Source organism: Manihot esculenta, chromosome 1, assembly GCF_001659605.2.
Source record: "Manihot esculenta cultivar AM560-2 chromosome 1, M.esculenta_v8, whole genome shotgun sequence".
NCBI lineage: Eukaryota > Viridiplantae > Streptophyta > Magnoliopsida > Malpighiales > Euphorbiaceae > Manihot > Manihot esculenta.
Window position 1 is genome coordinate 20,052,862 of NC_035161.2, and position 12,655 is coordinate 20,065,516.

Below are 12,655 nucleotides of genomic sequence, written 5' to 3' on the forward strand. Positions count from 1 at the left end.
CTACCTACAGTTTTAGAAGTTCTAAAAAGTAATGAAAAATACAACTTTAATTATTTTACTAAGACATTTTTTTTTTTCCAATTTTTTTTATCAAACGCATTCAAAATAAAACATTTTCTGAATAAGGGCATATTATCCTAAAGCTTAGATGCCGAACAAACCTAAAAACGGTAGTTTCAGCCTGATTTACATGAAGACAGTATCTTTAGAAGAGTTATTTGCATAAAATCAACCATCAATGAATGAATAAAGTCGCACCCTTGAGTGCCCAATTCTCTATACACAAGAAAATAATAGCAATGATCAAAGTTAAACCAACTGGTCAACAAGCATCCAAATAAAAGAATTTAAAAAATGGGCTTCTTCAAACTCCTGTCGCCAGTAGATCCAAGGAAAAATAATCCTAAGAAAATCTAGCACATTACATGTCGAGTATATTCTTTTTTTGTTATCCACTTCTTCTTGGCATTTTCTATTGCTTCCTCTCTCATCCTTGAGAGTTCTTTGAAGCACTGGTTATACTGCATATCAATGGCATTGAGCTCCAGCTTTAGCTCAGAAAGATTATCCTCAGAATCTTTTATGGATTTGTCATGTTTAGATATACTATCAACATGCATCACAAAATCAGAACCCAAATCAGTTTTATTCAACTCAACGGAGTAGTCAAAAGATCCCAGAGGCTTGTTAGTGCTGGCATCAGAGGCAATTGTCATATGAAGTTCAGCAGATATGCCTGAATAAAATGATTCTGGAGTCTCTTGACCAACCACTTTAACCAAAGGCAATAAATCAGAAGTTGCACCATTCTGTAGTCTATCAGAACCACTTGGTATACTTGATGTACTTCCAGATGGACACCAGCATGGAACAAGCTTCATTATCAAGGCATCAATCAACTCGGCAATGATACCCACATCCTCATTTGACAAATCAAGCTGTTCAACCATCTCTTCAGCTATTGAAACTGTTGTATCAGTGTCAAGGTAGAAAGTAAAATGGATGTTCTTTACTCTCCCTGATAAAAAAAATGATTATTTAGGAGGCAGTTAAAGGAGGGAAAATCCTATTTGTAAAGTAAATAAACTCACCACATTGTTCAACAATGCGCAGAGACAGTGAAATTGTACTATCATAATTTTTCTCCCCTCTTAACCTGAACTCATTGTTCCCAGTGAACCTATGCGCTTCTAAGGTTGAGATTGGCAGAACCTCACCGATGCTTTTTGTACAAGAGCCTATTGAAGGTTTCTTGATGTTAGTGTCGATATCCATGGAATGAGATTCTGATTGCAGTGAGTTGACTTCTTTGGACTTAAGCTCTGGTATCCTCAAAGACACAGAAACAAGATCTTTAGAATTTTCAGTAGCTAGGAATGGGTCTTTCAAGAGTTCTGTTGCAGGCAATCTCATAGATACTGGGACTAGACACTTCTCTATGAACTGCTTGACCTGGGGGTCACCCACTTTACCAAGAGAAGCAGGTTTAATGCCCTGCAATGAAAGGAAAGCATAGAGATGACGGGAAATCCAGTTAGAAGTAAGAAAAACTAACTTGCTAATCAAAGATGGCCTTAAGCTCTTAAACTTACCGTGATAACCTTCTTATATATTTGTGCTGGGTTCTTGCATTCACTGTATGGGTATTCACAGGTAACCATTTCTAATATGCACATGCCAAAAGAATAAATGTCAACAAGTTCAGTATATTCCTCGTCATAGAGCTCTGGAGCCATGAATTCAGGAGTACCTGCAAAATCAAAAATGGATTGCGTTTTTCAATTAAGGTGGTTGGACTGTAGTCATGTATACCAGAAAAACTGAAGCCACTACACCACCTATAACACTTCGTGCCGTAGGTTGTTGCATAACAGTTGCCAGTCCAAGATCTCCAATTTTAACTTCCCCATTGTTTCCATTAACAAATATATTGTCGCATTTCAAATCACGATGAATGATAGGGGGACTGTGATTATGCATATGCTGTAAACCTTGAAGGATCTGTCTTGCCCAGCTTTTGATGGCCTTGATATCAACATTCTTATGCTTCTTGCGGTACCTAAATACCAAAAAAATGAAAAAAAAAAAAAAGAAAAAAAAGAGTATATGAGTAAACATGGAAGACAAATTAAAGATGTTGAATAAATAAAACATGAAAAAGTAAAAGGAACTCACTGCCTCAAACTGCCTGAGGTGAATAATTCTGTTATCATGTTGATAGTCTTTTTCTTATCATCCACCCAAGAGTTATAAAATTTCATGATATTTTCATGTTTCAGCGACTTCAGCAGATGAACCTCTGAATATAATCTTTCTAGCTGGTCTGCCGACTGCAACACATCTTCAATACTCACTTGGTTCCAGGCAACTTCAATTCCATCAACTTCATCAAACGCTTTATATCTAATCATAAAACAAAGTGATTGAAAAGAGAAAAATGGCCAAGTCAACTAATCAAACAGAACACCACCAGAGTTAAAAGAAAAGGAAACTAAAGAATATTGGTTGCAGAACCATACACAGTCTTGAATGCACCTCTCCCCAATATTTCATCATACTAAAGGAGTAAACACAAAACAAATAAAGATCGAATTAGTTAAAAACCCAATGTACCAAAATATTAATTCCAATATGGCAAACAAGACATTGAATTCTCAATGCTAGTCATCACACTTTCATTAGACACAAAACATAAGCATTACTCATTTCCAGAAACTCTATTCACCTGAGCTTAAACGACCATTTTCATAGTATCAATTGATAATTTCCTTTCATTAACCAAAACAAGATAATTGAAAAAAAAAACAAATCAACTTATCTTCAATTTGTTCAATTTTATGGGCCAAAAAAGAAAAGGGCGAGAATTTTACAGAATACATACCCGAACGTATCGACCAGTCGGGTCTTTCTCGGCAAACTCGCCATCATCCTCAAGCGAACCGAAATCCATTATCCACCAAAAAAAAAAAAGGAAAAAAAGGCCTCCAAAAAACTATGAGACGGTAGAGCAAACAACAAAAAAAAAAAAAAAAAAGGAAAACAGAAACGAAGAAGAAAACCCTATCAAAGTCGTTTGCATTTAACACTAATCGAATAAAAGTGACGCTGTTTCTGTTGCTGATGTTCAGAGAAAGCGCTACAGGCTACCGAATAGGAATCGAATGCCGATTGGAATCGGAATCGGCATCCGAATATGAATAAACTCATCTTGGATTCCCGCGATTTCAATTCCATAACCAAATTCCTATTGTGAATCGGTTTCCAGATCATGATTCCAACCCTATTTTCACCCATCTGGGCATCCACATATTTTCTTCTTCCCCCACAATTCTGATGAGGCTTCGCTGAGAAAACCCTAAAAAGAAAAAGGCATAGGATTTGAAACAAGTGAAGAACACAGCAGAGGAATTTAGAAGTCCAATCGCCAGAAAAAGGTAAAAGGAAAAACAACTAAGCTCTATAGGAGCATGAGATCTGCGTCTGGCGAACAATGCCCACGCGTTTCCAAAGGAGCGTGCATTAACGAATTTTATACACACAGGAATATATATATATATACTCTGGATTATATCAAAATTAACTCCTCTAATTATAAAATATAATGGTTTAAATTGAAAAACTTATCGTTCAATTTTTTGTTTTTTATAAAATGATCAAAATACTTTTAAAATTAAATTATTTTTTCATTTAAAATTATAACGAATTAGTGTATGTCTCCAAACTTCTATCAGAATTTAATAATTTAATCTCTACCTTTTAAATTTATAAACCAAAACAATAATATTTTTTAGTATAAAAAGAGTCAAATTATAATATCAAATCATTGAGTTTTAAGCTAAAGAAAATATACATACGTATATAAATATATATAGACTTACAATAAAAATTATATTATAAAACTGTTAATTGCAGTTAAAAAATTATAATAAAATAAGGAGATTGTTAAGAGAATTGATAATTGATACACCATTAGTGAATCTATATTATTTTTCCACGGTATGGTGTAACTAAAAAAATTAAAAAATACATAATATTTCTCTAAAACACAGTTTAACTAAAAAAATCAAAAAAATACTTTAGTTTTTTTTTTTTTAAATATTGGATGGGGATTCGAACATGAGATCTATCAAGTTTAACTGGATGCACTTACCATCAGGCTAAGCCTGGGAGTGCAAAAAAAAAAAAAAAAATACTTTACTTGAATGTGATAATTACAGAAAGGTGATATCTAGTATATGAGAGTCAGATTTTAATTTATTTTTTGTGATGTTCCGTTGACTTTAAAATTTACCTTTTTAGGTTTTTTTAATATGTAATCAACTCATTATATATCCTGTAAATTATACAAGTTAAATAAACTCTACATTATAATACTTCTTTATAATAATACACACATTATTAATATATTCTATTGATATACCTTTTTCTACTTTGTTGCATTAGATATTGCATTTCTTATTGATGAATTATTTACAATTTGACTAGAGCCCTAAATATATAAGAGTTTTCAAAATTAAACCTAATTTAAAAAATATATAATTAAAAAAATTAGAAAAAAAAATAACAATATAGCCAAAGCCTTGCTTTATTACATCCATCTAACATTCCACTATTATTGCTCTCTTCAGATATGGCAGTTTGATTGACAAATGCATCAAATGTTATTCCAGAATTCTATATTCTTATCTATCTATTTTGTGTTCCTTATAAAAATAAATTATTATTAGTAAATAAAATATAATGAATATTTTTCTCATTGTTTAAAATATATATATATATACATGACGGTGTGGAATCTATCAATTGAAATTTACTTTTTTTTTTATTTAATAAGAATTTATAAATAGAATAAGTGAATATCGATTCACCTTAATTTTATTTAATTTAAATGACTAATTGAAATAGAAAAATAATTTAATATAAAAAATAAAAAAAAGAGTTTTTTTTATGAAATTAATTTTTACCTTGGCCAAGTAAAAAATACTTAAAAAAATGAGCAATGTAATTAAGATCCTGAAATAAATAATTAAATTAAATTCAGATGAAAATAATCAAATTGAGGGGTTTGGCAGTTGAGCATTGATTAGAAAAAAAATTTATTTTATTATCTATTATTTGGTTATAGTGGTCAAACACGCGAATTCCACCCATTCTTTCTTATGATTAAATTAATCTATTTCGCGCTTAAATTAATTCATAGTTAACTAACAACTCCAATATACGCTTAAATTTAATTATTTAACTGCATTAAGAGAGAAAAATCCAAACTTGATCAATAAAAATACGTGATTTATTTGAATCAAATCTACTAATTTCTTAACATAAGCTAATATGTTAATTGCTATTTGTTATTAACTCAATTAAACAATTACTGATTTAATTGGATTAATTAGTTCAATCCTTGCTTTTCTTTTGTTTTCTGAAAGTTTTTAGCAAGTTTTATAGGTGTTTAAGGGTTGTTGATGTATGCAAGTTGTTATTTTAAGTTTAGAGGTTTGAACTTAGATTTGATAATTGATGTTTTCTCTTGGGTTCTTGATTGATGCATGTTGAGTTTAGGTTAATTCGTGTTAATTGAGTGTGGTTATTATAAGCTTCTGCATGTATGTTTGGGAACCGTTTTGGGGGTTGCACGTTTAGGGCAGAATCGGGTTCTGCCTTGCTGGAGAACCCAAGTTCGACCGTCGAATTTGCCTGTGGAGGCAACTTTTAGGCTGTTGAACCTGCCCCCGAAGGTTTTGACCTTCGGATCTGTGAGGGACCTTCTATAACGACCCGGAAATCGGACTGCTACTGGCGCTAGGAATCAGATCGACTTAAGGTTGCCGGAACCCGTAGCAAGCCTACTATGCATCCTGTGTACCTGATAAAATCTCATACATGATCATACATTTTCATAAAAAATTAAACTTTTCGTATACCAAGCTCGACCTGTGCATGCATCATAAACTGCATACATAAAACCCCACACTAGAGCCCTCATCAAATGCTCTAGTATGGTAAAAATCACATGCCTCAAGTTTGGTTCATCATAATTTATCATTAAAACTTTTACATAAAAATCATGATAAATAGAGATATACAAAATATAAACTAGGGTAAAGCACAAATCTAATCCATTACATAGTACATGTCCACCACTATTCTATTACATAAACTTATACCAGTCTCTAGCCGACTTCCCGAGCTATCTCTGATCCTGCAAACCTGGGGTTAGGGGAAAGGGATAAGCTACAAGAGCCTAGTGAGCAGAACATAAAAACAGTTTAATAAACATATGCTCTCATGGAATGCGTCATAACACAAATAATACACATCAAGGATGGACTTATCACCAGTAACCCTGTAATACCCGGCTAGACTCTGGTATCGAAATTCCTACCGTCCGGTGGAATCTCGAATGTCGGAAACCTCTAGAAGGGTAAAACCAAGTTTTATTAAAATGTTTTAATGTATTTTATGGTTTTAAGCAAGAAATGAAATGAGTTTTGTATGAAAATAACCTTGGAGGAAGACCCAGGTTCGGCCGCCGAACCTCAAGTTCAGCTGCCGAACATGCATGCATTTCGAGAGTACTTTAGGCCCCCGAAGGCATGAGAGAGGGAAGTCCAGGTTCGGCCACCGAACCTCATGTTCGGCCGCCGAACTTGCATGAGTTTTGGAGGCACTTTAGGCCCCCAAAAGTGGCCTGGCCAGCCACCTATAAAGGGGTCCCTATATCTGAACGGGTAAGCTTTTCTCCCCGTTTTCGGCCAAGGTGAGATCTCCGCCGTCCCTCCTCGATTTTGAGCTTCTTTCTTCGAATCTTCATGATTTTCTTATGAGTTTTCACTTGGTTTGAAGATATTTGAGCAAAAGAGCAAGTTTTGGGAGCTTGGAGACCCAAGAGTTGATTTCTCCCCATCTCCAAGCTAGGATCGTCTTTCCTCTCGATCTTCAAGAGGTAAGCTTAGATCCAACCCTCCTTGTATGTTTTGAACAAGTTTTATGAAGATCTATGGGGTAGAAATGCATGTTTAGGTTTTTGTTGAGTTTATGGGTTTATGTTATGTTTATGAGCAATGTGGGTTGTTTGATGTGTTTTGGTTGGGGTTTAAGCTAGTTTGAGCCCCCTATGTGCTTGTTGGCTTGAGTTTGCATGTTGTATACTAGGTAAATACATGTGTGAATGGATTTGGGAGGCATTTGTGCATGAAAGAGGCTGAGTTCTGCCTTTGGGAAGAACTCAGGTTCGGCAGCCGAAGGCTCTTTCGGCAGCCGAAGGCTCTTTCGGCCGCCGAACCTGCCTGTGGAGGCAAGCCTTTGGCTGCCGAACCCTGCCCCCGAAAGAGGACTTTCGGCTCTGAAAGGGACTTTCGGCCGCCGAAGGTGCCGCCGAACATGCATGAGTTTTGTCTCTGGAGGGAACCTTCGACCGCTGAAAGTGCCGCTGAAGGTGCATGGCTTTCGGCTCTGGAGGGCCTTTCGGCTCTGGAGGGCCTTTCGGCCGCCGAACCTGTCGCCGAAAGTGCCCTGTTCAGCCCTTCTTGGCATGATTCCTATGATTGTTTTAAGGTGTTTTAGGGGGTTTTTGGGGAGTATTTTAGAGTCATGTTCAGGAATATTTGGTCCCTCATTTGAGTCCACCTGTGTAGGTTCGGACCCGAGGAACCGAGGACCTCAGCAGTGAGATAGCTGCTTCAGAGTCATTAGAGCTTCAGCCAGAGGTGAGTGGAATAACTCTTTATGTTTCAAAGTAAATAAATAAATTTTTAGCATGTTCATGCATCATGAATGCCATGTGATATACTAGATTGTTGCATTAGAATTCACGAATATGTTGCATTGCATAATATGATGATGATGCGGATGAATGTTGAATGATCCGTTAGCCCTCCCTATGATATGATATGTTATGGTAATGACACGGTATGAAAGACCAGTGAGGCCCATTCTACGCCCCTAACACTATGGAATGTTATGTTATGTTATATAAGAGAAAGACCAGTGAGGCCCATTCTACGCCCCTAGCACTATTGGAATATGTTGAGGGCTATTGGTGACAAGTTCATCCTTGATGTGATTTGTTTGTGATGTGATGCATTCCATTATAGCATATGTTTTAAATGTTTTATTATTCTGCTCACTGAGCTCTAGTAGCTCACCCCACTCCCTTAACCCCAGGTTTGCAGGTACGGGCTAGGCCAGGAGGTCAGCAGGAGTAGAGTCATGTTATATGTAATAGATAGTTGTGGACATAAGAATATTGTAATGTAATGTATTGAATAGTCATGAAATGTTAAGAATTGTATTGAGGATAGAATTGTGCTTGACCATAGTATATTGTTAATCCCTTTTTAGTACATGATCTTAAGTGTTTAATGATGATTATTGAAAACCAAGCTTAATGTATGTTATGATACCCCATTGGAGTATATCATGAGGACTCCAGTGAGAGGTTTTATGTTATGATTTGTGCATGCACAGGTTAAGCTTGGTGAATGAATGAAAGAATGAATGAAAGAATGAATGAAAGAATGAATGAAAGAGTGAATGAATGAAAGAATGAATGAAAGAATGAATGAAAGAATGAATGAATGAATAAATGAGAAAGTTTTAAATTTTTATGTAATTGTTGATCATGTATGTGATTAAACAGGTATACAGGATGAATGTTTGGCTTGCTACGGGTCCCGTCGGCCTTAAGCCGATCTGGATCCTAGTGCCGATAGCGGTCCAGTTTTCGGGTCGTTACAGATTGGTATCAGAGCCCTAGGTTCATATGGTCGGACCTAGAGTGTCGGGCTCATAGATGTTCTAGAAGGTCAAGCACAATAGGAAAATCATGTCCACTAGGATAGGATGTAGAGTCCTGTCTTGAATGATGATGTGAAATGCCATGATTATATGCATGTATATTAATGATATGTTATGTATGTGATGTATGTGATGCGGGTTCATGTGTTTACACATGAACCATTTGATGCTAATGTTTATGTGATGGGTATTGTTTTTCAGTAAGCAAAATGAGAGGAACTCGTCAATCTGCACGATTGACTGGAGTACCACCGGAGGATGAGGGCATGAGTGCTCGTCCCCCTGCATTGCCAAGGGCAATGTCTAGCAGGTCTAGCAGGAAAAGAGCAGTGAGAGACCCTAGAAGGTCTTTGGATATGAACAGAAGCAGATCAGTAAGGAGAACAATTCAAGGAGGGATGTCAGAGGATGTGGGGGATGATATGGATGTGGATCAGAGGAGGAATGGCAGTCTTGGAGTGAGTATGTCGGAAGAGGGCATGGGAGAGTCCCAAGGAGGCACTCAGGCCTCGGGATTTGTTCAGTCACCCCAGTACGCACCCTTTTCTCAGAATCCCAGGTATTCGATGGGAGGTACATCGGATTACCCCAGCTTTAGCCCTTACCACTCACACATGCCATACCCATCTTTCTACCCACCATACCCACAGTACCCTATGTACCCACCCCCATCTTTCTACCCAGGTCCAGCAAACCCTACCCCAGGGGATGCTGCACCTCCTCCACCACCAGCAGAACCTACTGTCCCAGAAACCCAAATGCCTAAACCTAGCTCATCTGGAGGGAGCAAGGTCAAGATGACCGATTACATGAAGCTGGGTGCTCCCCAGTATGAAACCGGTGATGACTCATTTGTTTATCTTGAGAGGGTCAGAACGATTACAGATGAGATAGGAGCTAATGACAGTAGAGCCATTCAGATGGCTGGGTTCACACTGAAGTGCAAGAAGGCCCGAGAGTGGTTTAAAAACTATGTGAACCCGAGGTTGGACAGCCTATCATGGGAGGAGTTTGCAAATGAGTTTGTAGGATGGGCTTTCCCTGACAGTTCAAGGGAGTTAAAGATGATTGAATTTGAGCAGTTGAGGCAGACAGATGAGATGAGTGTGGATGAGTATACAGACAGATTCTTGGAGCTGTTGTCGTTTGCTGGGCAGAATCTGGACACGGATCAGAAGAAGTCAAGGAGGTATATCATGAGGCTCCATTCCAGGTATTCCTCCTTGATTCAGTCAGCAGAGAGGGAGAGTTTCCATGCCATAGTGGATATGGCTCGGAGGATGGAGGCTAGTGCAATAATCGAGGGAAAAGTTAAACAGTCAGTGGCACAGCCTTCTGGTTCCAAGACCCCAGGTGGGGGAAGGTTAGACCCTTCTTCTCTGAGTTTAGCTAGTAAGAGGTGGAGCAGTACCATCAAGAAGTCAAAGAAGAACAAGTTCTGGAGCAAGATTAAGTCAGGTCTGGGATTGGGAAGTGGCTCGAGCTCAGGTGCAGATAATGCAGTATGTAGAAAGTGTGGGAAGCCGCTACTCAGGCTAGTGGCAGAGGCAGAGGGAGAGGGGCAGCCTCTTCTTCAGCGGGTTTCAGAGGTGAAGGTCCATCAGCCCCAGCACGGATCTTTACGATGACACAGTAGGAGGCAAATGCATTGAACACCGTGGTGGCAGGTAATCTCATCATTGGTTGCTCGGATGTTTATGCCTTAATGGACCCTGGTACATCTCATTCTTTCATTGCTCCGAGGGCTGTCGAGAGGTTGGGATTGATGGTCTCTGGGTTAGAGTGTCCCCTATGGGTTAGTGGACCCAAGTGCGACCCATTAGTGGCAGAGTCAATCTGCCAGTATAGTCCAGTTTTTGTTAAGGGAAGATGCCTTTCAGCCGACCTTGTGGTTCTAGATTTGACAGATTTTGACGTCATTCTAGGGATGGATTGGCTATCTACCCATGGTGCTACCTTAGACTACAGAGACAAGGTAGTCAAGTTTAGATGTCAGGATGGGTCAGAGGTTGTCTTCAGAGGAGACAAGGGGAGTACACCTAGAGGTTTGATACTCTACAGGCTCGTAGGCTACTCAGGAGGGGTTGTCAGGGTTTTCTAGCTCATGTGAGAGAGCTGGATAGTCATGTCAGAGAGCCCGCCTCAGTGCCCGTGGTCAGAGAGTTTTTAGATGTTTTCCCATACGAGCTGCCATGTTTACCACCTGCTAGGGAGATAGAGTTTGAAATTGAGTTGATACCTGGAACTAGACCGATCTCTATTCCTCCCTATAGGATGGCACCAGCAGAATTGAAGGAGCTTAAAGAGCAATTGCAAGAGTTGGTAGATAAGGGCTTCATCCGACCGAGTACCTCACCTTGGGGTGCTCCAGTGCTATTTGTGAAAAAGAAGGATGGATCCCTCAGACTTTGTATCGACTACAGGCAGTTGAACAAGGTCACTACCAAGAATAAATACCCGTTGCCGAGGATCGACGATCTATTCGACCAGCTAGCAGGAGCAGGTTGTTTCTCCAAGATAGATCTAAGATCAGGGTACCATCAGCTGAGGATAAGAGAAGAAGATGTACCGAAGACAGCATTCAGGACCAGATATGGGCACTATGAGTTCCTTGTGATGCCGTTCGGGTTAACCAATGCCCCTGCAGCATTCATGGATCTCATGAACAGAGTATTTAGCCAGTACCTAGATCACTTTGTTATTGTCTTCATAGATGATATCTTAGTGTATTCCAGGAATGTAGAGGAGCATGCCCATCATCTGAGATTAGTTTTGCAGACCTTGCGGGAACACGACTTGTATGCCAAGTTCTCCAAGTGTGAGTTCTGGCTGAGGAGCATTTCATTCTTGGGGCATGCGGTGTCAAAAAATGGAATAGAGGTAGACCCCAAGAAGGTGAAAGCCGTAGCTAACTGGCCTAGACCCACTACAGTGACAGAGATCAAAAGCTTCTTGGGTTTGGCAGGTTACTACAGGAGGTTCGTTCAGAACTTCTCTAAAATTGCAGCTCCTATGACCAGACTGACTAAGAAGAACCAGAGGTTTGTGTGGACCGACCAGTGTGAAGAGAGCTTTGAGGAGCTAAAGAAGAGGTTGACTTCAGCACCGATGTTAGCTCTGCCGACTAGTAATGAAGACTTCACGGTTTTCTGTGATGCGTCCCGTGTGGGACTGGGTTGTGTGCTGATGCAGAATGAAAGGGTGATTGCTTATGCTTCTAGGTAGCTGAAGAAGCACGAGTTGAATTACCCTACACACGACCTAGAGATGGCAGCAGTAATCTTTGCACTCAAGATGTGGAGGCATTACCTTTATGGGGTAAAATGTGAGATCTTCACAGATCATAAAAGCCTGCAGTACATCCTGAGTCAGAGAGAGCTAAATTTGAGGCAGAGAAGATGGGTAGAACTGCTTAGTGACTATGATTGCAAGATCCAGTACCATACGGGTAAGGCGAATGTTGTGGCAGACGCCTTAAGCCGAAAATCACTTGGTAGTTTGTCCCATATTTCGGCAGAGAGAAGACCAATAGTGAGGGAGTTCCTCGAACTCATTAATGAAGGTTTACAGTTGGAGTTGTCTAGTACAGGTACTTTGATTGCCCAGATGAGAGTGGCACCTGTGTTTCTGGAGCAGGTGGCTCAGAAACAGCACAAGGACCCAGAATTAGTAAAGATTGCCAGGACTGTTCAGTCAGGCAAGAATGAGGAGTACAGATTTGACAGTAAGGGGATCCTCCGCTATGGGAATAGATTGTGTGTACCAAATGACGTGGGACTGAAGGGAGACATTATGAGGGAAGCTCATAATGCTAGATACAGTGTTCACCCAGGAGCCACCAAAATGTATCAAAATTTGA

General features: G+C 39.1%; 1 protein-coding gene across 2 annotated transcripts; it reads right to left on the minus strand.

The window, feature by feature from the left end:
* Positions 1–204: 204 nt before the first annotated feature.
* On the minus strand, positions 205–3,498 carry LOC110607486 (probable serine/threonine-protein kinase WNK10). Of its 2 annotated transcripts, XM_021746610.2 has the most exons (7): positions 2,882–3,498; positions 2,520–2,557; positions 2,176–2,403; positions 1,839–2,059; positions 1,593–1,750; positions 1,092–1,494; positions 205–1,018 (listed from the first exon to the last, which is right to left on the minus strand). In XM_021746610.2, the coding sequence occupies exons 1-7, from the start codon at positions 2,948–2,950 to the stop codon at positions 414–416; spliced, it is 1,722 nt and encodes a 573-aa protein (XP_021602302.1). In that variant the 5' UTR covers positions 2,951–3,498; the 3' UTR covers positions 205–413. The 2 variants fall into 2 exon arrangements, with proteins under 2 accessions (XP_021602302.1, XP_021602303.1); XM_021746611.2 differs by lacking the exon at positions 2,520–2,557.
* Between the last annotated feature and the right edge of the window lie 9,157 nt (positions 3,499–12,655).

Coding starts and splice junctions, on each gene's coding strand:
- LOC110607486 (XM_021746610.2), bottom strand. CDS start 2,950: ATGGATTTCGGTTCGCTTGAGGATGATGGCGAGTTTGCCGAGAAAGAC. Junction 2,404..2,519: donor AGAGGTGCATTCAAGACTGT/GTATGGTTCTGC, acceptor TTTTATGATTAG/ATATAAAGCGTTTGATGAAG. Junction 1,495..1,592: donor TATATAAGAAGGTTATCACG/GTAAGTTTAAGA, acceptor CTTTCATTGCAG/GGCATTAAACCTGCTTCTCT.